We start from the raw sequence: 26169 nt of genomic DNA on the forward strand, positions 1-26169 counted from the left end.
ATTACAAATGACCTATTTAAGTTGTGCAAGTAAATGACACATTGCAGGCATTATAATTATCTTTTTCAGATTCAGTAAATCAGAACAGCAGCAAGGCCAAACCACATTTTTCCTCTCTGTTAAGCATTTTTTTTCTTGAAATGAGGTAAAGCATGGTACCAAGTGCAATGCTTATTTGTGCTACATGAACAGAACAGCGCAAAAAAAAGCCATAAAAATAAAAACGCAGCATAGTTAGGAGGACTGTTTAAAGTACAGTATAACAGGACTTAGATAAAAAAACCCAACAAAGTTCATGCCAACTAACCCCCCCACTATTTATGATGAGCCTGTGTGGTTGTTTTTGAAGATGGGTTGCAACAGTCCGCTTACACTTGTGCTTATAGCATGTCAAGTGATTTCTATCCCAACCTTCAAATGATCAGATTTAGGTCTTTAATATCATACACTGTCCAATATCAAATTCATATCAACTGTAGGGTAAAACACACAGATGTATAACATGGAAACTAATATGAATTTTCTATCTCAAAGTTTAAAAAAATATTTCAATGAGGTCACATTGGAAAAAATCACGGCATTTAAAACATTTAAAAACACGTCAGCAGCAGAAACTACTTTAGAGTCAGCCACTACACATTTCAGATTTCCAATTCATAGGCTTTATCTAGTAACAAAGTGATCATTAAACTATTCTGAAACACAGAACAAGTTCTGTTAACTTTCTTTGCAACAAAACACTCCGTAGCACTTTACAGCTAACAACTACCTGAAACCCCTGAGAATCTATAACCTTGTAACAACCAGAATGAAATGTCAGGCATTAGAAGACTAACTTAAATTTAAGATTTTCATAATGCAGTTAAAACTACTTAAGACTTAATAGATATCTGATTTTATCTGCTGATTAACATCTGGCCAGAAACACAGAATTGCTAACATTAGTGGTTGTGTATTTCCTCTAAGAAACTTCACTCCTACCACAAAGGAAGAGCTGTAACTTAAATCAGTGATGTTTTGGGTTTTGTTTTTTTTTTTAAATAGCTAACACAAAGCAATTTACCTTTGAAAATGTAGACTGCATGTTTTTACTGTTCCATTTCATTAACATGTCTCTGTTATATTTTCATGTCTGAAGTACCAAACAAATGCTAGAATTTTTTATAAGCTAGTATTTTAATTCTCAGTCTGACTGCTATAATAATGCTGCCTTCAAATACAAGAATGGTCTTTTTTGCAGAATGAAAAATGACTGAGATAGAAAATTTATGAACTTTGGAAAACTGTATTTCAGAAAAGCTTAATGTCTACCCCTTGTCACTAAGGCATTTTTGTAAGAAAGCAAGAGCTGACAGTTTTTGTTTTGTTTTAGTGTACATTTGTGAGGAAAGGAATAGGGTTTAAAAGCAGGAAATACAGTATTTATTTGTAATTTAATACATAAGACACAGCATCAAGTTCAAACTATTGTGCTGGAAAACGTTAAAACACCTTGCTCTGCTTTCTCAAACTTCAAGCATAATTAACAGGGCAAAATTGCAGCAAACCTCTACTGATATTGGTGGGAACACAAGACCCACAGCTTTTTTAAAAGGTAAATTAAGAGGTATTATAGTTACAGTGCAAAAAATTAAAATTTCAAGCATAATATATAAACATAGCACCAAAACAGAAAAAAACCCAATGCATGCAAAAAAAGAAAGAAAAGAAAAGAAAAAAAAGAACTGAGGTATTTAAGTGAAGAGTGCCTACAAAACTCTAATTAAAGAAGTATAGGCAAAGCTTAAAAAACAAAAGTATGATTTCCCCCCCGCCCCTATTAGACCAAAACACCAATGAGCTAGTTTCTCTAAATTAAGGACCTAAATCACAGATGTATCAAAAGTACGGCAGTTATATCTCAAACATCAACTCTCATGTTATTTAACAGCACAGCTTTGGTAGGTGAAACATGCATGCAACTCTGAAAAGTACAGTAAGAAATTTACGTGGAAATATCTCTAAGTGTAAAGGTGCTCTGTTTGTTAAATACATAACCAATTGACTATAAAATCTGCAGCATATTTTAGGTGTGATATGTCTAAGGTTATTTTGTTAGAGTGACAGTTTGCACTGTGCAATTATTTGTTACTGTTTCCAGTACTGGAACTATCTAGCTTGCAGGTTTGTGTAAAATTGGAATTTTAGCCAAAGACCATATTTTGTTTATGGTATAAAAAAAACAGTAGACTAACCACTTCCTCTGAATTGTTAAAAATAACCTAGTTACATATATATGAATACAATTTCTATTATAATCCTGTAATAAGTTACAGCCATAGTAATGAGTTGTACTGTAAATATAGAGCTGTATCATTGTAAAATGCATAACAAAATGAAGGGAATGTAAAACAGTTTGTTCCAAAAAAGATCAGAAATTAAGATTATTAATGAGGGTTTATTTATTTTTAAGGCAAGAACCTTTTTTTATGCAAGACTGTGTGGTATAAGGAAATTGAAGTTTCATTCTACCAGTACGCCAGCCATTTCAATTAAAATCTGTCCCTAACAAATAAGTGCAATAATGATTTGGAATGCCATCTTAATGTAAAAAGATGACATGGAGAGGGGAAAAAGAAAAAGAAGAAAAAAAAAAAGAATACTGGCACACTTATTCTTTCTTACACCCAATCATCCAGTACAGTTTATCAACTGCTTTATGACTGGCACTAGTGCACAGATTGAAGAATTTCAAGATTACTATATATAAATCTAACAACTGCATTAGGCATAAGCTCCCTGGCCTTCTAACACTAAGCAAAGCTGTACTGACAATAAAAGTAAACCAAAAAGACCTGACAACAATTATTCTGAACACTTGCTAAATGTCATCATTAAAGCACTCTCGTGATTAAACGAAGCAGAAGTGAGGAAAGAAGACAAGATTGTGTTTGCGCAAAAAACTATAACTACAATTAGTTCCAAAATTTTATACATGTTAAATGTTTTGCTATCTATTGTTATCAAACAAACTTTAAATTCTGTCTTCCAATTTGTTCCTCTCAACATCAAAATTTTTTAAAATTTGCTTTATTTGCATGTCTTTTTCCCCTCCTTTTATTTATTTTTTAAGAGGAGTCTCAGCTGTTTGGGACCTGAGGTTGATTTGCTTTGAGGCTTCGTAGTGCTCTTCTCGCAGCTGCAGATTTGGCAATCCTGTAGCTTCTGCCAACACCTTTAAACTTTCCCTTTCCTACTACTTCCACTGTTACTCTGACCTTTCCATCGTAAGTTCTTTCTGCAGGACTGTAAAAATATACACAAGAATTACTTACTGCCTTCGCAAGTTAATGTGAAATAAGAGACAGAAATTCTCTTTTCAACAGAAGTTAAAACAGTATAGTTAGACAGAAATAATTACTTTTCTCAAGAAAGTTATGCAAGGATAAAAATTAACATTAATGAAGACAATTCCATCCTAGCTGCTTAATGCAAAATTAATTAAAATTAATTCATGACATTTAAAAATCCTCAGTAGTTTATGAAGCACTGCTTAAATACATTTTATGGCACTGCGTACAAAAGAAAATATATTCTTACCTAAATTTGGCTGTCTCTGGCTCCATCTCCAGCAGCTCTCGCACTGGGGAACGGGGCACATTAGCAGAAAATTTTTCTATTTGAAAAGAAGAAAAAAATTAGTTTTGTTCTCTTCACAGCAGATGGCATTTCAGTATTAATTTTTTTCTGAAAGCTGATGATACCTATTAATGGCCGCATCATTGGATAGTACACTTGCCAAACCATTTCCAAAGACATGCCACTATCCATATAAATGGCACCAGCAAGGGACTCAAATATATCCCCCATGGCTTTTGGTACTTCAATGTCTTCCTCTTTTTCTTCATCTTCTTCAGATCTTCTGAGCTGTTTGCAATTAAAAAAAGGCAGGGGAGGGGGGGAAGAGGGGGAGAGAAGAGGAGGAGAAAAGAGAGAAACAATTGCTTCTTTTAAAACAGAACAAAGATCTTCAGATTGCAAACTCACTTACATCCTATACTGAGCTGCTTCCTTTAAGTTTTCATTGACAACTTTCCAAAGTGAAATTGTTCTTTTATTCCCCAATGAAAACAAGTTGCTGGACGTATCATTTTTCAAATGTGAAAAAAATCCCAAACACTACTGCATACAGAAACCTCATATGCTTCGTAAATTCCTACTGCAATAATTCTGTAGGATTTTACCATGGATCTGTTTTTTTCCAATAAGAAAACGACTTAGCTCTATCAGTTAATACTAGAAAGTTACTCATAACAAAGCGGAGTTCATACATTGAATACCTTCTAGAAGCAGTGTTTAAAATATCCAGTCTCTGGAAGAAAGTCAGATGTACCTTTTTCTTACCTCATCTACTCTCAAAGACAAGTATGACCATTAGTAAAACAAGCCATTAATAACTGATAACCAGCAACATCAGACTGAGCTAACAGGCACACAGGTATTTTTTGAATGTAGCAGGCACTTTTCTTCTATGCCACTAAATTCTCATTATTGAAATTAAACTTTTAGTAGATGTCTTAAAAGTTAAGATTTTACCTAATCCTTTATATATCCTTTATATGTATATATAATATACATTCACTTAAGTCCAAACAAAATAACCTGAAAACAAAGTTTCTGACCATTAAAAAGAAATAAGTTTCTGTTACTCTTTTTTCCCCAGCAGCTGCCCTCTCTCTCCACTTGGCCCCTATTTAGGGTTTAAAACCCAATTTCATTCTTTTAAATCACCACATACTGTGTAAACTAGTCCCACCTGATACTTCTACCCAAAACAAGTAATACAAAAAATCACCCTTGATATGTATACACACTCCAAATGGGAATTTTTATGTTAAAAGACTAATTCAAAGTGTTATGAACAGCATATTTCATACCAAGTGTGAACTGAAGCACTTTTGAGTTATACTGAAATAACAGAAGTTGAGAGAAACTAAGAGCTATAAGGCAAGGGACAACAGATGTTTTGGGAGTGAGATTTGAAAAGAAGTAAAGCAGATGACGTGGAGACACACATGGAAACCAGTCTAGCTGGCATGAACTGCAGAAACAAAGACTCTTGCATTAACTCAGATGAAATAAGAGTTTCAGTTATTCAGTGCCAGACCAAGATAGGGAGCAGGCGTACGGAGAGTGAAACAAGAATTTTATTTGAAACAGCCATCACACAATTTGGTTGCAACTTTGGTGGAAGTTTCTAAGCAATCTTTATGCATACTAGCATGAACTGAACAAAGCTAAATCATCACTATGAGCTCTTAAAATAAGCTTTTAGCCTTTTCACTCATACAGTGAGGAAAACAAGACATAAGAGTTTGATCCTCTCATGTAAAATAATTTCTAGTATCTAAATTTCAGTGACAGATTTCTTAGCTGATGTTTTCTGAACCTTCCCATAAAACATTTGATTTCACTTTGCAACAGAGCACAAAGGCTGTAAACACACATATGTGTAACCAAAGTATTTTGACTCCAAAGCTTTTAAACTGTGTATCAGAAAGAAGAAATTACTAAAGACAAAGATAACGTCTTTACTTTGTGCTGTAGTATTCTCAGATAGAAAGTTTTCTAAGACATTGGTCATAGTTTTCCAAAAGACAAACTATTAAGGCTATCTATTGGATAACACTTTTAAAGAAAGGATAATGAGAAAGTTGATCTCTTCCAGGACCCTGATTAGAATTAGACTCACAAGGCCCTTGCTGTCTTTTAGCCCATCTTCCAGGAAAAAAAAAAAAAAAGTTTATTATCATTAGCTTTCCTGCACAGCACACAGATTATATGTGTTTGAGAGTCTTCAGTTAAACTGTTTTTCAAGCAGCTTATCTGAAAGATGCATAAGTTTTCCTGGCTAGCAAACAGCATTTCCTGGCTAGCCTTTAGCAGCATGTCAAACACACTTGAGTACAGTGCACCGACTACCTGTTCCAACAGAAAACATCAGAAGTAAACCAGTGGAAAGATATTTCCACTCATGCTTTATGTCATTGTGCTACATTAAATAATCACAGCACTGCGCCAAGATAGTACAGTTGATGATGTTGCATGATTATCCTATGCTGAGTCAGCATTATGTGACTTAGTAACTCTTAATCACAATTTTGTGTGGTGCTTCTGATCAGCCAGTTAAGAAAGCAAACTAAGTGGTTCCCCGCCACCATGTTGTTCTAACAACACAGAAGCAAAACAATGACTGAAATAAAGTGTCACAGAAAGATCTAGAGGCAAACTGGTTTCAATTTGATTATTTTCTGACTGTTCTTATTGACTCTACACCTTCTGAAGTTTGTATTCTACTTTGCACACTGAACGCTTTATTTCTGGGAGCCTGTTGCTTTGGCTGCTGTGCGCATAAAACTAAAATATTACAACATCACACTAAGAAATCCAATTACATGCTGCTTCAAATCAGATACTGAACACATTCCTTCTACTTCCACTAACCTCAGAATCCATTCCTTGCATTTCATTCTTTTCCATTTGAAACTGCACAAAGTCATCGATAACATGAAACAGTTCAGGAGAGACAGCTTTGAAGTACTTGTGGTAGTCATACTTTACAGCTAATGATGCAAAAATGGTATTATTGACTAGAGCAGATCGTAGGTCAGTAAGAACTCCCGGAGAGTGCTGCCGTGGGTCTTCATAAAGGTGCTTGGTTATGAGGTAGTCCAAAATTGCATCTCCCAGGAATTCTAAGCGCTGGTAACAATCTTAAAGCATTGGAAATAGAAGAACATACGAAAACACAATTAAATTTAATACACACATTCTTTCCAGGCCTTTCTGGATAAGAGGTTTGGTAGACTGCCACATAAATTCCACAAAATAACCAACGCTCTGAGAAGAGCACTCTGTCTTTTTAAAATAGGTATCTTTGTGTTTAAAGAAATTGTTAGTGAATTATTTTTTTAAAAAATCAGAAAGGAGGAAATAAATAAATAAATAATAAAGCCCCTTTTGAACTAAATGTTATTTTGTCAGGCTAGCAAAACACTCGTGTTTATAATCAATTAAGGCTTTCCTTCAAGATCTTCACATTGTGCTAAGAGACTTCAAAAAAGTAAAATCAAGAGATTCTGCCAGCAGGCTTATCTGAAAATTCTAACAATTAAACCTCAAAAAAACTAAAAAATAAATCAATTCATTACAAGCAGAGGAATATACAATCTGAGACTCTTCATCCGATTTGCCACACTTTTAGATTTTTTAAAAAGCAGTGAACAAAGACTTCCATTCAGAATGGGTCTTTAAAACTGGAAACTAAAATTGCCAGTTTGGAAAATTGATGGGGGACTTGGAATGGAGAGCTATGGAGGTCTATTTTTACAATATAAACAAAAGCAAAAAAACCCTCTCAAAAGCCAACAGGGATAGGTGGGTAGAGAAGGAAGACAAAATTACAACAAAAGTAACATGAGAGTGAAATGGCTAGTACTAAGTTGCTTTTATAGGAGCTAAACCTAAGACGTTGCCAGATCTCAACTCCTTAAAAGATACAGGTAACTGCAACTCACAGTTGTTTTACTTGGTAAACAGAAATAGAATCAAAAGCTTCTGCTACCAACAACATAATTTCAACTAGACACTATGGAGGTTTTTGCAGGCTGAAGGACACAAGAAAATGGAGGCTGTCCTTGAAAGACCTTGGCTGAGAGAAAAAGAAGCATGAAGAAAGCATGAACAGTTAATCTTGGCCAATCCTATAACACCACATTGTATGTGCAGGAACAAGTAGCAAAACCAACAAATCATTGTAAAGAAAAATGGGCACGCGTTCTTGCTAGTTAACATATATGAAGGAGCCATTAAGCCTAAATAAAGGTCTTCTGCTCATCAGGCAGTAGTCCGTGCATCAATCCCCTCAAATGGTGACCCCGGTGTGATAAGTCTTCAAGGCGTCTGGATCTGTGGAACCAGCGCTCGGGGTGGGGGGAACTTCAGCCGAAAGACCGTGTGGCCAGCTGGACTGAGCGGACAAACCTACCCCCGGTCAAATCACCGAATCACAAATTCAGGTGAGCGGCTGAAGATATAGTAGTAGAGATGGGGGCCCAGATATCTGCAGAAGATAAAGCTATTGTAAAGATGATAATGCACTTTTTGGCAAAACGAGGAGTTACCTATGATAAAAATACCCTGCAGCTATTATTGAGATGGCTCAAAGATCATGGAGCTCTGACAGAAGCCTCTCAAGCATTTGATCTCAAAAGCTGGAAACGTGCAGGGGACTTAATTTGGAAACGTCTCCCATGGAGATGATATTGCCATGCGTGTAGCAACCACGTGGCACTTAGTATTAGAGACTTTAGAAGCACTGAAAGAGGAGAAGTCCTTAGCTGAGCCAGTAAAACAAACATTAGACAGTGAAGGAATGCAAAATGATTATTCAGAAGAACAAGAAGGTCAGGAGATTTCTGAAGTAAGCTCATTGAGTTCGTCAGAAGACGAAGAGGAGAAATTAGTAGCGGAGGTAGAGAGGAAAAGTGTAGCGAGACCCAAGAGACCCACTCTTAAACCTCTAAAAGTTGCTTGTGAAAACATAATTGTACATCCATCTGCTCCCCTATTTGAGAAAGGGACGGAATCACGGTATCACTCATTGCAAGATTATAGACACAGATGGGACAACGTGTTTAAAAACATTGTGGCTGAAGGGAAAATCGTGCCTAAAGTGGCTTACCCAGTTCAGCTCTGCGAAAATGCACCACCTCAATGGGATCTCATTAAGGAAGTCCGAAAAACAGTACAAATGAATGGCTTGAGAGCCCCATTTACAGAGTCATTGCTGGAGAATGTGGTTTTAGGACAAGTACTAGTCCCCTGGGATTGTAAACTATGCAACTATGGTCTTAAGCCTGACCTAAAAGTTGTTATGGGCATCAAAGTGGGAAGCAATCTGTGAAGAACTAGCGGTAGAGAATATTGGGCGACCACAAGGAGACCCCAGGTTTGCTATAACCATGGAACAGCTAACAGGACGAGGTCAGTGGTCAGACCCGAATATGCAAGCATGTTTACATCCTGATGTCTTACGGGATTCAGCCCGAGCAGCATACAGAGCCTTGCCAACAATCCCAGAGACAGGGCAGCCTGAGAAATCGTTTACTAGTATTTGCCAAGACATGACTGAACAATACATGACTATGATTGATCGATTGCGTGATGCCATTGACAAACAGATAAGATAATGAAGCTGCAAAACAGGCGTTAATGATGAAACTTGCGTTGGAAAACACTAATGAGGACTGTAAAGACATTCTGCTATGCCTGCCGCTGGGTGCAACCTTAGTGGAAATGATAGAAGTATATAACAGGATGGGCTCTATAAAATACCACACGCAAGCCATGGCAGAGGCAATGTCCACAGCTTGGAAGCCTAGAGAAGGGAGTGATCAGCATCATTGTTATACCTGTGGGGCTCCGGATCATTTAAGCTATCAGTGCAAAAGTAAAGAGCAAGTGTCAAAACAGCCGGCACAGTCACAAGCTCCTGATATTTGCCCGAGATGCCGGCAAGGACCCCATTATGGGAATCAGTGTCGTTCCCAGTATGATAAGGATGGGAAACCCCTACCACCTAGAAAGCTGCAGAGAAACGTACCAGAGCTGTGCTCGCAGGAGACTCCAGGGTGCCTGGCCCACCTCCAAGCAAGGACAACTGGAAGTGCCGGAGTGGATAGCTCCACAACAGAGACAGTGACTTTGTGGAACAACAGTGTACAGCGTGTTCCAGTTGATGCCCACCGGCCGTTAGGATTTGGACTGAGTGCATTGTTGTTAGGGCGGTCAAGTACCGCATTACAGGGAATTTTTGTATTACTGGGGGTGATTGATGCAGATTATGAAGGGCAAATTCAAGCCATGGTGTGGACACCCAGCCCTCCAGTAACTATTGAAAAGAGGAGCTGAATTGCCCAATTAATACCTTTTAAGGCACAAATTTGTCAAGCAGAAAATATTCACAGGGGAGAGGGAGGTTTTGGTTCTACAGGGAATGACAAAAACATTTTTTGGGAGGCACAAATAACTGCTCAAAACCCAACAATGTTAGTAACAGTAACACATATGCAACAACAGCAGCGATTGTTAATGAATATGTTGTTAAGTACAGGTGCAGACGTTACAGTTATTTCTTCAACATTTTGGCCGAAAACATGGGAACTGACTAACCCCAATGGAGGCCTAATGGGAGCTGGGGGCGTATCAGAAACTATGTAAAGTAAATACCTAATTCAAATAAGTACAGAGGACAGGTTTACCTGTCAAATCAGGCCACACATTGCCCCTCTTCCTATGAATTTAATGGGAAGGGATGTTTTGGGGCAAATGGGATGTACATTGGCTACTAATCAGAAAAATTTGTAGCGGCAACGCTACAAACTGAAGTGGAAAACAGAAAAGCCAGTTTGGGTAGATCAGTGGCCACTAACAGAAGAGAAGGTTGCCATTTTACAAGGATTAGTCCAAGAACAGTTAGAGAAAAATCGTATTGTATCAACTACTAGTCCATGGAACGCTTCAGTTTTTGTTATACTTAAAAAGACTGGAAAATGGAGGCTTTTACATGATTTAAGAAAAATTAATATTGTTATAGAGGATGCGGGAGCACTACAACCTGGTCTCCCCTCACCGGCAATGATACCAAAAAACTGGAATATTTTAATCATAGATTTGAAGGATTGCTTTTTCACAACACCTCTACACGATCAAGATGCACAAAGATTTGCCTTTTCCGTGCCAAGTGTTAATAAAAGGGAACCCATGAAAAGATATCATTGGGTTGTTTTGCCACAAGGAATGAAAAACTCGCCAACAATGTGCCAAATACTTGTAGATCGTGCTCTATGCAGTTTTAGAGATCATCATAAAGAATTGATTGTCTATCGTTATATGGATGACGTTTTGATAATGGGAAAGGCAGATCTGAATATGGAACTGAAGGAGTTGCAACACTGTCTAGAGCAATATGGGTTACAAATTTCTCCTGAAAAAATCCAGAGAGAAGTTCCATGGAAATATTTGGGATGGAAAATTTTACAACACACAATAGAACCTCAAAAGGTTCAATTAAAAGTAAAAATCAATTCAGTAAATGATGTGCAGATATCGTTGGGTAACATTAATTGGATTCAAAACTTCTTGGGGATTGATAATCAGCTACTGACACCATTATCTGAATTACTGAAAGGAGATGTTGATTTAAATGCCCCTCGAACATTGACAAAAGAAGCTGAACAAGCATTGCAGGAAATCAGTGAGCGTATTAGTTTAGTACAGTGTCATCGGGTCAGTTATGATTTAGCTATACAATTCATCATTTGTAATCAAAAGGAACAGCCTTTAGGGATAATCGCCCAATGGGACGAGTCAGTAAAAGATCCTTTAATGATTTTAGAATGGATATTTTTACCTCACCAACACAAAAAAAAGTATTTTGACACAAGTTGAAATGTTTGCAGAATTAGTTATTAAGGGACAGCAACGAATTGTAGACCTTCATGGTCAGGAACCAGAAAGTATAATTATACCTATGGCAGACAATTATTTACAATGGTGTTACCAAAACAGTCTACCAATAAAAGTTGCCTTACAAGGATATGAAGGGAGAGTAGAGAGACAACATCCAGCACATAAGTTAATCACTTTTTTAAAACAAATACAAATAGAACACAAGCCAAAAAATTGTGAACATCCAGTTGAAGGAAAAACTGTATTTACAGGTGGAAGTGGCAGAACAGGTAAAGCAGTGGTAGTGTGGAAAGATGATCAGGAATGGAAAAAGCATATTGTGATTTGTCCAGGATCACCTCAAGTTGTTGAGTTACAAGCAGTAATACAGGCCTTTAAATTGTTCCAAAATGAACCCGTCAATCCATAGTGGATTCACATTATGTTGTAGGGGTCATTCAATGTATAGAAAGGTCAGCTTTGCGTCATATAGAGAACGAGATGTTGTTTAATCAGTTTAAATGTTTGTTATGGTTATTACAAACAAGAACATATGGTTATTATGTTGTTCATATACGCAGTCATACCAGTTTGCCTGGTGGGCTAACATGTGGCAATGCTATCGCTGACAAATTAACCAACCCCGTGTGGGCAGCACCACTGCTGCCAGACCGTTTGCAGCAGGCGTGATTCTCACACAAATTTTTCATCAATCTGCTAAAACATTGGTAAAACAATTTGGAATCTCCAGAGGAGATGCAAAGGCAATCATTCAATGTTGTTCGGATTGTCAGCGCTCTGCGATAGGGCCTGTGCCAGCTGTAAATCCACGAGGTCTAGGCCCTTTGCAAATATGGCAAACTGATGTGACTCACTTAAGGTATTTGGAAAGCAACAGGATGTTCATGTTTCAATAGATACTTTTTCGCAAGCTGTATGGGCCACAGCTCTCACAGGAGAGACAAGTTGGCATGTTCAAACTCACTTTTGACAAGCTTTTGCTGTTTTAGGAATTCCACACAAATTAAAAACTGATAATGGTCCAGGTTATGTTGCTCATAGCACACAATGCTTTCTTGAACAATGGGGAATTACCCATCTTACTGGAATCCCCCACTCTCCCACTGGTCAGGCTATCATTGAACACACTCATTTGATATCAATTTTAGAAAAACAAAAACGGGGAGAAGTTGGGGAATCTCCACAAAGTAAGTTACATAAAGCATTGTATGTTATGAATTTTTTACGGTTAAGTGGGCCAGGTACAGTACCACCAACTGTTAAACACTTTCATGCAATGACAGATAGATTAAGTCAACATGATGATGTACAGGTATTAGTCAAATCTATAGACACACAAAAGTGGGAAGGCCCTTTCAAGTTATTAACTTGGGGAAGAGGTTATGCTTGTGTCATTACAGATAAAGAACCTCAATGGGTACGTCCATACATAAAGACAAGGGCAAAAGCGACCAACAAAGATGGGGTGGATGCCGACTTTGTGGACATTATTGGGTGTTTTAGTTGAAAAACAAAAAGGGGGAATTGTGGAGGTTTTTGCAGGCTGAAGGACACGAGAAAATGGAGGCTGTCCTTGAAAGACTTTGGCCGAGAGAAAAAGAAGCATGAAGAAGGCATGAACAGTTAATCTTAGCCAATCGTATAACACCACATTGTATGTGGGAACAAGTAGCAAAACCAACTAATCATTGTAAAGAAAAACTGGGGCACATTCTTGCTAGTTAACATACATAAAGGAGCCATTAAGCCTAAATAAAGGTCTTCTGCTCATCAGGCAGTAGTCCGTGCATCAATCCCCTCAAGACACCATGGCTCAAGGTTTCTATTTGTTAATTTCTATATAAATACATACAGAAATATTTGTAAGATGTAAGTATATATGTGGGCAATATTGCCTGGAATGAAAAACCAAAGGACTGTTTCAGTGTTTTGTCAGAAGTGTTTCTCAAGGTACTAACACTTCAAAATTACTTATTTCTTTAACTAAAGCAGAGCTTTCTTACTTGCTGGAATAAGGAACCAATTCACTATGGGGAAAAATTCAGACTGCTGACTGCACAGGAATTTGCCATTCACTTCAAACAGAGTTGGAATTTTACCATGGTTTGTTTTCAATTGCATATCATCATAGGAAAATACTGGAAGTTTTAGAATGAACAAATACTAAATTAATTAGTATAAGCAAAAGTAATTCAAGATGATTACAGAAATACAGATTTCTACAGCTGTAAAATCTTTTATAAGATCATGTACAGAAACATTAAGTACTTAACCTGAAATTAATATTTAGTCCGATTTAGTCAATCAAAGTGACTTTAAATATTTACACAATAAAATGCCTAGACTTAAATTAAGCCTTCCAATTCACAACTTCAAATGGAATTCTCCATATTTTCTATCCTGCAGACTATTTAGTTAATAAAAGTTGTATAATCTTACTTTTAATCTACAGAAGCACAGTCAAAGGGTAATATTCTTGGGATCAAATCATGAGACAAATTTGCTAAATAGTTTGGCAAAACATAATTACTACTTCTAAAAGTACACTGCAATTTTCCAATGTCCTACAAGGACTTATTTCAGCTAAACAAGGATCGACTGTCAGTTACATATACCTAGTGATACAGCATCAGAGACAAAAGTACTGCTCTTTCCCAAAACTCAGCTACGCTTCAGTAAATCTTGTGTCTGTATCAAGTCACAATATGAACAATACGTGAGCTACAGCTTCGACAAGTATCACCCTCTAAGATTTTGTATACAGAGACTATTGACTATTCAAGTAACATGTGAAATCTAAATGAAGACAACATATGGGAACACAACATACACCACTTCTCTTATATTTACAATATGGGACACCCCCCTAGTTTCTTTAAGACAACTTACCAGTTATGGTATTATAATGGTATGAGGCATGAGTAAATGCCTGAAGAAGATAAGCCTTGTTCTTAAAACTGTAGTTTATTTTCTTCTCAAAGTTTTCAAAACCAGAAATAAGGTGATTTAGGGTTTTTTCAGCATCTGGGTGATCAAACATACACCTTGGTGGAATCTTTAAACAGCCATACTCCAGGTCTTTATACATAAAAGGCTCTGAATTAGCTACAGAAGCAGAAACAGAGTTTGGTGAAAGATGTTTCTGCTCACTGTTACAATTCTCTCTGGTAGCACACAAAGTGCCTTCCCAATCAGTCTTTTTAATTACAGGGAGCACCTTCAGCCCCAATGAACACAGGAAAAGCTGAGCAGCTCTTTCACCACAGCTGGTCAGATAGCAGCCCAACAGGGCTTCCACGCAGTCCGCAATGCTTTTGTCAGCGATACACTGCTCTGTATGCAAGTCATAGGAGATAGACTGTTTTCCTGCATCGACACCACAGTTTTCTTCTGATGGATTCCAGAAGCCCACTACAAAATCATCCTCTTCAACAGCCTTGCTAGGATCCAGATAGCACATGGCATCCCAAGAACTATAGTCAAAATCATCAAAATCTGATGAAAATTGAACGTTACCCAGGGATGACTTTTTGGGTGCTTTCCATTCATAGTTCGAATCAGTGGTTGAAAAGTTAGAAAGAGAGATTTTCTTCACAAAAGCCCCTGATCCCATTAACATATTATCAATGAATTTTATATGCTCCTGGTCATACTCCAGAAAATCATCTTCAAAGTCTGCTTCCTCCTTAGGTAAACTCCACATTAGGTTTTCATCCTCTTCGTCGTCATAATCATCAAGTTTACCATTAGCCAACAAGTTCTCCTTCGTCTATGGAAAAAAGACAAAAAATATGATACTAAAGAGGGAAATTTGCAACTTTTGTTCCAGAACTGTCAGAAGTGTAGAATTTGAGCAGCATTTGCTAATAAGATGACTGATTTTTAATGTTCCTAATTACACTGCCTGATTGGATAGGTGGTACAACTTCAATTAACACTAGCTCTCTGAAATTAGAACAATTACCTTTGAACACAAATCCTTTATTATTAACCTATAACAGCATATGTTCCACATCAAACACACACTGTTTCATAGGAAATCATGCTTATACTTGAACATGACACATGTACAATTAATTTTAAATCCATTAAGCGTTATATACTTGCACATCAAAGTAAACAAAAAAATGAATTCTAGATTAAATAATTTAGAGAAGTACAAGAAACAGTTTGGGGGCCATCCTTCTCTACAGCTGCCAAGTAAGGCTAGTACAAAGGCTGAAACAATGAAATTTTGAAGATTCTTTCTCCATCCTTCTACGGTAAATATGAAGGGGGTTGCAGTGTTTACTGTAGTCTTAATCATGATAACGTCAGTTTTGGGACACCAGTGGAAAACCCATTGAATGAAATCTTGCTGCTTACTAGACATGAGATATAGGCCAATTCCTGGTTATGGAAGAGCAAATTAATAATTCTTAATTTTAACATATATGAAGTCCCTCTGTTTTGTCATACATTTAATACCACCAAGATTTCAATACAGCAGGTCTAAAAATGAAAAAGCAGAAAAAAAGGCACATTTCTGTAATACAGATTTTTATTTTTTGCTTGTTTCTAAACTGAGTACTAACACATACATTAAATCATGAAGTAGACTAACTCAACACAAAGGCAACTAGTATTATCCCATCTTTTAAACAAGTACACATTCATTTATTGTTTTGGGTTTTTTCAGGCTATATTTATAGCCTCAACTAATTAAAAGAAAAGTGAAAGTTGTCACCAGTATTCCAATACTTACATACATATCTACAATAGTAAAACTAACAATGTCTCATGCCTTTCCCTGTTCATATGGAGAAAATTGGTACGGACTGATGTAAATTATATACTGAACATAGATATGCCCAACCTATACAATGCTGTATGATTCGCTGTGGCCCTAATCTAGGAAAGCACTTTAATAATACTAGCTAAATGCCCAAGTTGTCTTCCTAACATCAAAAGTGCTATTCACAGGCTCAACCCAGCATCACTGATGTCAGCAGGAATTCTACCACTGAATTTGATAGGACCAAGATCAGATTTAAAGAGCTTTTCTGGATTAGGTCCTGAAAACCAACACTATTTCGAATCAAGTGAAACAGCCTATATCTACCCTCAATCTATGTATGTATTATTGTAGGTCTCAGCCACTTCAACTCGCAAATCTGTGAACCAGGTGCTACCAGTGGGGATGCTGAATGCACAACTCTAGCTAGAACTGTGGATGGCCAGTAGCTGTAAGGTGCACTAGGCAGCACCTGAAAACATCGAGGGATCAAAGACACCAAGAACATGCCTCATCAGGGTGGAACAGACTTAGTAAGGTTTAGTAATGAGAGGGGAGGAAAAAAAAAAAAGTGGTTGTAGGAATTCATAATTGAGACATTTTGCCAGAAGAATTTCTGCTTCTGTAATTAACCATCTCATATATACACAAAGCAGGAATTTCTGTACCTTTAACTGATCAGAAAGAGACAACAAAATTTGATTTGAAACAGTTCTTTTGCGTACTAGTAGCAGTGTAGTGCTTAAAATAAGAGTAATTTAACCAGTCCCAATTAGAGCTAGTGCTTATTTTTTCTTGTTACATACCACCTGTCATATCCATCACTGAAATTAAAATAAACTCTCTGAATGAGACACGTCTATATGGATGATTCAAAACAGATCTCAATGTCCATTTTCACTAAGAACAAATGATAAATTTCATTGTTACTAAAATTTCATTCACTAGTTTCTTAAAATAAAAATAATTTTGAACTAGCAGAACAGCTACACGAACTCTTCTAGGAATGTCTGCACATTGCTTCAGATTAAAAAAGAAATAATTGATGAGAATGAGAAATAGTTAAGGGAGCCAGGAAGCAAATATTATAGTTGATATTTTTCATCATTAGACAGTATTTAAGAAATAAATCAACAATGAACCCCACAACAAAGAACCTTTTCTTGAAGAATGACTGATTGATTTTGAATGTTAGGGCCACCTACAAGCTGAAAATAGACACATGCAAGAGATTTTTCATGTTTTTTTGAAACTGGCTATTTAAACAAATGAACAAAGTAAGACATTTCCTTTTAGTAAAGCTTGATTACACAAACACGCAAAAAAATCAGCACTTGACTAGGATGCTTTAGTAATAATTTGTCATAATACTATGAGATTTCTAGCTCCAGTTATAGAACATGGGTGGAGAATGAAATTTACACTCAAGAAAGCAAAATATCTACTTGCCACAAAACCTCTGCTTCTAAATTGCATCACTGTCTGCATCTTGATCTGAAACTGTGTGTTTTATTCACAAATAAACAGTGACTAGCAAAGAGGAAGAGGCCATTGAAAAGTTGCACAGAACTGAAAGCTTTTTAAAAGCAATTGTTAGCTCCTGTCCCAAAAATGCTATTTTATTTTTAGAAAGGTACAGCAGTAAGTCTCTTTGAAACAAAGTCTTGGCACAATACAGAACCACAATAATCAGGTTGGTTTATTCTGTAATAAACATTTATTTGCACAGTACATCTTACCTAACAGTCCTCTCATGTGCCCTCTGGTGGTTCTACAGCCTAAGAGTGTGGTCCTCAGAAATGGGGAAAAAAAACCAAAAAGCCCTTGCCCCCGACATCCAAACTGGTCTCAAACACTCAAATATTACATGACTGTCTGCTGCAGATACTTCTTATACCTGTACTTCTACTCTCAACATACAACACGTTTAGTCAGAAAATAATCTGAATCATTCCTCATTAAGACTCGTCATTCTGAAGCTTCTGGTAAAAAATAACGAGAGTCGAAGCCAATACTGTATTTTGGACGAGAAGTAGCTCTCAGTTATACCCATGATTTAGCTAAGAACACCCGATATTAGGCCTTTTCTCAAGATAGTTCTAATCATCATTCTGCCTCAACACTATGAAAAATAGCAACTCTATTTCATATATTCTATAAAGGTGAACTCATTATTTACTAAAAAACAGCAAGTTGTCTGCCTTTACGTATTATATCAAAACCAGTAATGATAGTTCTGTTTAAAATTTCCATTTCAAAAAAATTCCTGGGACCTTTTTCTATATACACTCCTTACTGGATGATGTTTCATAAATTTCCTTACTTTGGGTTCTATTCAGGATCAGCTTTCCTCTCATTTTCGTTAAGTTATAATGAAGTTTTACAAAGGAAACAAAGATACAGATTTACTTCGTTTTCCTGAAATCATACCAAAATTTCTGAGGGCTGGGAGGAGGTAGTGGTTAGCAAATATATATACACAAATAAGTATTCCTCAACATAGTTATATGAAGTCTTACCATTTCATCTTTCTCCCATTTATCAGTGTTGCTCTTGTCCTGGTTTACTATGTAACCAGGAGGAAGCCAATTGACTGGGGGATCAAATATTGATACCACCATCCGACTAGGCAGTCCTTTCTTTTTCCCAAGGCGATACAAGTTACAGTTGCTGACCTTCAAGAAAAACATTCTGATAAACCTCTGGACACATATTTACATAAAAACAGGTTAAAAAGCAAAAGAAGCAAAACAAATTTTACGTCAAGCCAGATCTTGTACCACTACACAATTTCTCTAGATCTCAAAAGGGAGGTTCAGCTTTCTCAATACAGTACAACCAGTTTACAACAAGGCACAGATTATTTTTTTTTAATATTTTTTTAAGGCCAAGCATATTAGGTGGAACAATTTCAATTATAGTAGTCTGATATCTTAAACACTCTTTGCAAAATAAAATCGTTACTTTCAAAACTACAGAAAATACAATCTGTACAAATGTCATTAATTACCAATATTAATAATCAACATTCAGACTAGATGAAAAATACTTGCTATTATGGGCAGATTTAACTAAATCTTGGCAGTAGAATGTGTTAAAACAGTTCTGCATAACAAATCTTAAGTCATAATCCAGAAGTTATTTTGCTAGCCTGTAAAATTCTAAATATTTTAAAGGGAAGGGAAAAAAATCACTTTCACATACAGAAATATACTTCCTTTTCCTTTTTAAACTATCAACTTCTGATCTGTTCCTCATTTTAAATAAGCTTTCTATGTTTCTTTTTAAAGTCTTGAAATTTGAACTTGAATATTCAATCACTTTCTTTATTTTAACTATGCAATTTATTTAGCTGTCCTTATTTTTCAAGATTAAACTACTCAATCATTTAACTCTTAGTGATGCATTTTATTACAGGCAGAAAATCAAAACTGTTAGTATTTAATTTACCACATTATGTAGGGAAAAAATACCCCAAAACCTTCATATTTGATTATTCCAGAATCCAAAACCAGAAGCAACAGAACTGAATACTCTGCTTACTACTGTTTACACTTATTTTAAAATACTTTCAGAAGTTTTGATGCAACAGTTTTGCGAGATTTTATTATTTTAGTGTTTCTGCGAGATCATGCTAAAATTTTTCAAGGAAAGTAGCATATTGAGGGGAAAAAAAAGGAAAGGTCAAATAATGTCACAATGTAAGGTTCTGTGCTGCTAACTGTCATTCCTTCCTTCAAGCACTACTGTTGAAGAGTTTCTACTCAATAAAACTCTAGTGTTTAGTCCATCAAACATCCTCACTAATCCAGAACTTTTAGGTCCATTCAGTCCTGTCCTTTTTTTTAGGCTGGTAATCAGCTGGTTTAGATTTCAAAATGAGCTGTAGAAAAGTTTCACTCACTCACAGTTACGGCAACTTTAATCCTGTCGGCCTGTATTTTTATTACTACTATGCATGCAACCCAACGTATCACTAAAGCTGTGAAATTATATCAACCTGTTGCCACTCAATCTTCTAGTAAAATTTTTATATGTATTGCTTGTTACAGCATGCCATTTACTTAGTATGATTGGATTGTTACTACTTACTTTTTTGCTTCTCATATATGACAGCCGTCCCTCATGAGCATCAGGGTAAGTGCAAAACAAGTAGGTAGTGATGGCGTGCTTTAAAAATGAATCACCAAGCATTTCTAGCCGCTCCAGATTAAATCCATCACTAGCATTTGAAAGAGTCAAAGCTTGAAGAATGAGACCAGGATTAGGACCGAGGGTTTTTGAGGAGTACCCACTGGAAGGGTTGTTTTCAGAATCTGCTCTGTCTTTTGAAAGATTAAAAGCTTTTGAAGTACTGGTGGTCACTGCCATTTTGGGGCATCCGTCTGAGGTAGATCTGTTAGCATTTCCATCAAGGTATTTATTACTCAGTAGAGTACATTCATTGCTGGGCTTGGGCTGGTTCTCACTGCTGTATAAATTCTGAATGGGATATGAGGTAGTTGGTTGTACAGGTACTTCCTGCCTGCGGTAATTCAGCTGATTTCCTTGGCAAAAGTCTCTGTTACCTAAATCACAATTGCCATTGGCAAGATTTTTATTATAAGAAACACCATTAATTGCTGCAAGTTCTGCGGAGACATCAATTTGGAGTTTACTGGGTGACTCATTGAGCAATGTTCTGTAACTCACAGACATTTGGTCATGGTTTTCTGCAGAAGAGGTTCTATTAGCACCTTGATGTGCAGCATTTTCAGGGACTACAATTGTGCTGTGCTTACAGTAATTTTCATTCTCTACTAAAGAGGAGTTAGGAATAGAGATGAAGGATTTGCTGTCAATAGACTTTTTCCATCCGAAGTCCAAGTTAGGGTATCTGTAAAGACACACGCTGATTTTGTTAAAAAAAAAAATAAAAAAATCTCAAAACAAGACGACTCTTCATGCGCATACAAGTTTAAAAAATGCCATATTTTTCTAAAAAAACCAGTAACTGCAGCACATACCTTCACCATTCACAATCAAGTCTTTTTAAACTAAGTTTCACTGAAAAATGACACGAGTGAAACAAAAGAGATCAGTTTAAAATTTATGCAATAATGGTTAAGTTTCCACCTTGTTTTCCAATGAAGTCAGACACCATACTGAAAAATACATATTGAAAAAATACATGCCTGAAATCTGCAGGAAGCAATTTAACCCCTACACCAGCATCCGTGGCTGTTTGAGCTCTTAGTTCCTCTGCCGTCAACAGGCAGTGCAGGCGATAAAGTATGCTGGGGAGGCAAACCGCTTTTCTCCACAACGATGCTGGAATAGGATGTATAGCACAGAGCTCTGGAACCAATATCTGGGGAGAGGAGGGGGGAAGAAAATAATTTCAACTGTAAAGGTGGTAGTCAGATCACTGTTAAGGCAACTTTAATTAGATACTTTCTATTTTACCTGTTTATTCTGCAAACTTTCCCACTTTGCCTTCCTCTTCTCAGCACTGCTTAGCGGAAGTGCTTTCCCCTTCTGATTCAAATGGCGAGGAGTCAAAAGATTAAGTCTAAAAACCATGTGAAAATACTTTAATGTAAGTACGTAATTAACAAACAGAACTTACTAGCCTGAACTTTCTAAACTGATGTCTTATTCTCAGTATTCAACTCTAACACATTGTGAAGTGACAGCACAGCTACCTCTGGAAAAAAAAAAATGAACTCAAATTACAGTTGTTATAACATAAGTTAAGTAGCCCTCCAGAAAAATATCACTAATTATTTTGGAAAACAAGTCTTCAGCTTTATCTCATAATTTGAACAAAAAAAAAAAAAAAAAAGAACTTTATAGTCAGACTACAAACACCAGACACAAAATAGGACTGTTGTTACCTTGAAGATGTGTGGTCCACATCCAGCAGTGGCTGGTTGAGATTGGTCAGGTCAAGATTATACTTTGTTTTATAATATTCAGCAAAAGTTTCATATTCAGGGGAAGGGAATTTACTGAGTGGAGTAAGATCAGTGTACACATCAGCTACATAGAATCGATGAGGCTGATCAAAATTTCGATACCTAAAAAAAATTAAAAATTTTGGCATATTTTATGACCTTACATTAAAGCTTGTGCTAACTTCTTCACATTCTAACATGGTCAGGTGATACCATTAAATAGTTTGCTTGAGATTTTCCACTGGTGTTTTTTTGTGTTGTAGAAACCATTTGTTTACCTAACTCAACTACTAAATGAGACATCCTATAAGATAAGGAAGAATAAAATTCCTACAGAAACAATAAATTAAATGTAGGATTTACATCTTCAATATCTAATACAAAATCAAGCTCCAGACAACTATCTTCCCTCTTGGGAATTCCTTAATTACAAACACCTAACAATTAAACTTCATAATTTGTCTTTTTAATGTCTAGTCTCCTGTATGCCACCATCAGTAGAAATGGAGTTCCACTGCATACAAAGATTGTACTACATCTTATCTAAACTGGCATTTTAACCAGTCATCCTCCAAATAAAGCTAAAACACAAAACCTCAAGTATCTAGTAAGGTAAATTCACAAGGTTGCTGGATACCTTGATGATAAACTTGCAAAACAAAAATCATAATAATGAAAAAAATCATGAAAACAACATTCAATATCTAAATTAGCTAATTTTGTACATTGACATGCTGCATCTATTATTTTAAGTTCCTATTCAAATATCTAAATAGACATCTCCAAATAAAATTAACACGCTATTAATAAGACTCTTCATTATTCTCTTTGGAAGAAAGGTAAGAAAAATCATATTTCTCTTGAACTTCTGTCTGAACTTCTTCATAAAAGAACATGGTTCATGAAAGGAGCTTTCACAAAATCCCTTTTTCTTATCTTATTCACAGTCATGCCTAATCTGAACTGTACCAATACATAGTCATTGTATTCTGCTTCCCCTCAGCGGCTTAAAACCAAGAAGGATAGAGAAGGACAAGCATGTATTCCCACCATTTTTATGTTGACTGAAAGGAAAGTTCTTGAAATTCTGAGATTTCTTAATGTATGATTTCATAGAATCATAGAATAACCAGGTTGGAAGAGACCCACCGGATCGAGTCCAACCATTCCTATCAAACACTAAACCATTCCCCTTAGCACCTCGTCCACCCGTGCCTTAAACACCTCCAGGGAAGGTGACTCAACCACCTCCCTGGGCAGCCTGTTCCAGTGCCCAATGACCCTTTCTGTGAAGAATTTTTTCCTAATGTCCAGCCTAAACCTCCCCTGGTGGAGCTTGAGGCCATTCCCTCTTGTCCTGTCCCCTGTCACTTGGGAGAAGAGGCCAGCACCCTCCTCTCTACAACCTCCTTTCAGGTAGTTATAGAGAGCAATGAGGTCTCCCCTCAGCCTCCTCTTCTCCAGGCTAAACAACCCCAGCTCTCTCAGCCGCTCCTCGTAAGACCTGCATCATCAGATGGCAACTAATAATTCTCATAAGATATGTAAAGCCATTCACTGCAGCCTCCCAGTAATCATCATCATGATGATCATCATCATAATTAGAGAGGCAATAGGGGAGAACAATACTGCTTTAGGTGCTATGGCCACATCTTCAGCCAAGTGAAATACCATAGCTTCACTAAAGTCCAGCACCTGTTAATTCACACCACGTATGACCTACTTCTGTGGCGTTAAGTCTGATCACATGAAGTCATGCTTTTATACACAGCGATGGTCTGTCACTGCCTTTTTACACCAGCATTTATACCACAGTAGACATCACCACAGGTAGAAAGACATTTAAAAGAGAAAACAAACAGAAAAGCCTAAGATAGATCAGGCCAAAACAAAGTACTAATATTTATCTTTCACAGAATCACAGAATAACCAGGTTGGAAGAGACCCACAGGATCATCGAATCCAACCGTTCCTATCAAAACCATTCCATACAGCATTCTGCAGCTACTGTTGTTTACAACACACTAGGTACAAGCACTAGCCAGTCAGTCTATTTTCTTATTTCATGTCATGCCAAACATGGGACAGGGAATAATTAAGTCTCCACAGAAGTTACCAGTTCTGGAGAATCTTTGCACACCCAGGCACATAAAGTTATGTTAACTTCTTCTCTAAATACCACTCAATAGAAAGGATCTTTTAACTGGTCTTTTTCACTTGTTAATTTTTCTGTCTACCAACAGCATACATTGTTTCACTACGCCTTTGGTGTGACTCCCACTCAGTCCTCCAAATTAAAATTGGTTCCAATAGGTCAGCAATTAATGAGGTCACAGTGCTTTATCAGAATACTATCTAAGTTTCGCGGTGCACTCTACTATTTCTGACAAAAAGGTAACAAGTCTTGGAAGGCCTAAACACTTAAATCCTACTATATAATAGTAACTATTGACGACAAAAAACCTCTTTACATTATCTGAGATACCAACAGATACCTTCAGATTAATACAACATATTCCTTACAAGAAATTCTGTTGAACATACTAACATTCCCTTATTACAAGTGTTTGCATAAATACAATAGGTACATAACTACAGTATGCATACAATACTTACCGTGGAATGATAACTGCATCCTGGTAATCTTCTAATTTAAAAATAAAAGGCATTTCTTTTGTATACTGTGTACTGGGAATGCCTGTACGCGCCTCAGATTTCTCAATGTCTTCCATAAACTTAAAGTCAATGTCCAAAGTGCTGGAGTCCTCAACTTAAAGGAAAATGCATAACTCAGTTAATTGGGGCGGGGGCGTTTCCAGGCTGGACTTTTCTAGGAAGTTGTAAATCGCAATTTATTTTTTCTTATTCTATACATATATTTGATTATTTCAAAAAACATCTCAAAGGAGACATATATACGATTTTAGAGCCTTATGGTCAGCTGAAACCTACTATAAACTCACATCACCAAGTTAAAACTAATGCAGAACTGTGAAGAAGTCATAAAAATATAGTTGAGAAATTTTCATAGTACCACATAAAGCATTATTTCTACAGCTAACACCTTAGATTTAACATAAACATTAACAACTGCGTTGCTAAAGGAATTAAAAGTGAACATAAAATAAACAAAGAGCTCTGTTCTTACCAACATTAAGAGGTAGAACACAATAGGCTGAATCAGCTTCTGTGGGTTTGAACTCTAGTGCAGGTTTCTCAAGCCGAAGAATATGTGAAAAAATGTACTGGTGTAGTCGCGTTATCAGCTCGAGCATTTGCAGAGACAAAGTAAAACCAGATTTCTTCAGCTCAATAGATATTGTAACCTCTCCAGAGCGAGTATACACAGGAAAGTGAGGAATCTAAAGAAGAAAAAAAAATACAAAACAAATCAAGACAGAAAATCCAGAGTAAGATTCCTCTATAGAGTAACAGTTATTTAGTTCAAATGCTGAGGTAGTACTTGACTGACCCCACAGCAGAGCGAATTAAACTGGATTGGAATTTTGACCTTTGATGACCTTTAATTATGTATGGAATTTTGATAGCATAAAGAATATTGTTGTTTCTTTGGTTTGTCTGTTTGTTTGTTTGTTTTTTAATAGATCTCCTTGTGTTTTATACCTCTTCTCATTATATAAGATCAAGTAAAAATGGAATTGTTTTCCACTGTGGATGAAGAAATGTGAAAAGAAGTAACATTCCCGAAATGTTTTCTTCTGCAGACAATAGAAAATATAATTTAAAAAAAGCCTCCTCAGCTAAGTCTCATGTGCAAAAAATGCCTTTTTATTAAAAATTTTCCTGAGCAAGAGGTGCCAATTTCAAGTAACATAGCCTACTTTTTCTGCTGCTGCAAACCAGGAATGCTGAAGGGACTTGTTACTATAGGTTTCACATAAGGTAGGGCTGCAGGCCCTCTCTGTAGCTTATATGTCACTCCTATCA

At 36.5% G+C, this 26169-nt stretch overlaps 1 protein-coding gene across 1 annotated transcript in view; it reads right to left on the reverse strand.

Annotated features, from left to right (window-relative positions):
* Positions 1 to 1328: 1328 nt before the first annotated feature.
* DICER1 (dicer 1, ribonuclease III) overlaps positions 1329 to 26169 on the reverse strand; it is a 51227-nt gene continuing 26386 nt past the window's right edge. Inside the window, exons 17-28 of the mRNA XM_069858760.1 lie at positions 25370 to 25583; positions 24838 to 24991; positions 22162 to 22344; positions 21731 to 21836; positions 21460 to 21635; positions 20378 to 21161; positions 18805 to 18960; positions 14401 to 15280; positions 6484 to 6752; positions 3744 to 3906; positions 3580 to 3655; positions 1329 to 3285 (exon numbers count right to left, since the gene is read on the reverse strand). Of these exons, the coding sequence (XP_069714861.1) occupies positions 3120 to 3285; positions 3580 to 3655; positions 3744 to 3906; positions 6484 to 6752; positions 14401 to 15280; positions 18805 to 18960; positions 20378 to 21161; positions 21460 to 21635; positions 21731 to 21836; positions 22162 to 22344; positions 24838 to 24991; positions 25370 to 25583 (3327 nt within the window). The 3' untranslated portion in view covers positions 1329 to 3119. The remainder of the gene's footprint in view (positions 3286 to 3579; positions 3656 to 3743; positions 3907 to 6483; positions 6753 to 14400; positions 15281 to 18804; positions 18961 to 20377; positions 21162 to 21459; positions 21636 to 21730; positions 21837 to 22161; positions 22345 to 24837; positions 24992 to 25369; positions 25584 to 26169) is intronic.

This window comes from Phaenicophaeus curvirostris, chromosome 5, assembly GCF_032191515.1.
Source record: "Phaenicophaeus curvirostris isolate KB17595 chromosome 5, BPBGC_Pcur_1.0, whole genome shotgun sequence".
Lineage (NCBI taxonomy): Eukaryota > Metazoa > Chordata > Aves > Cuculiformes > Cuculidae > Phaenicophaeus > Phaenicophaeus curvirostris.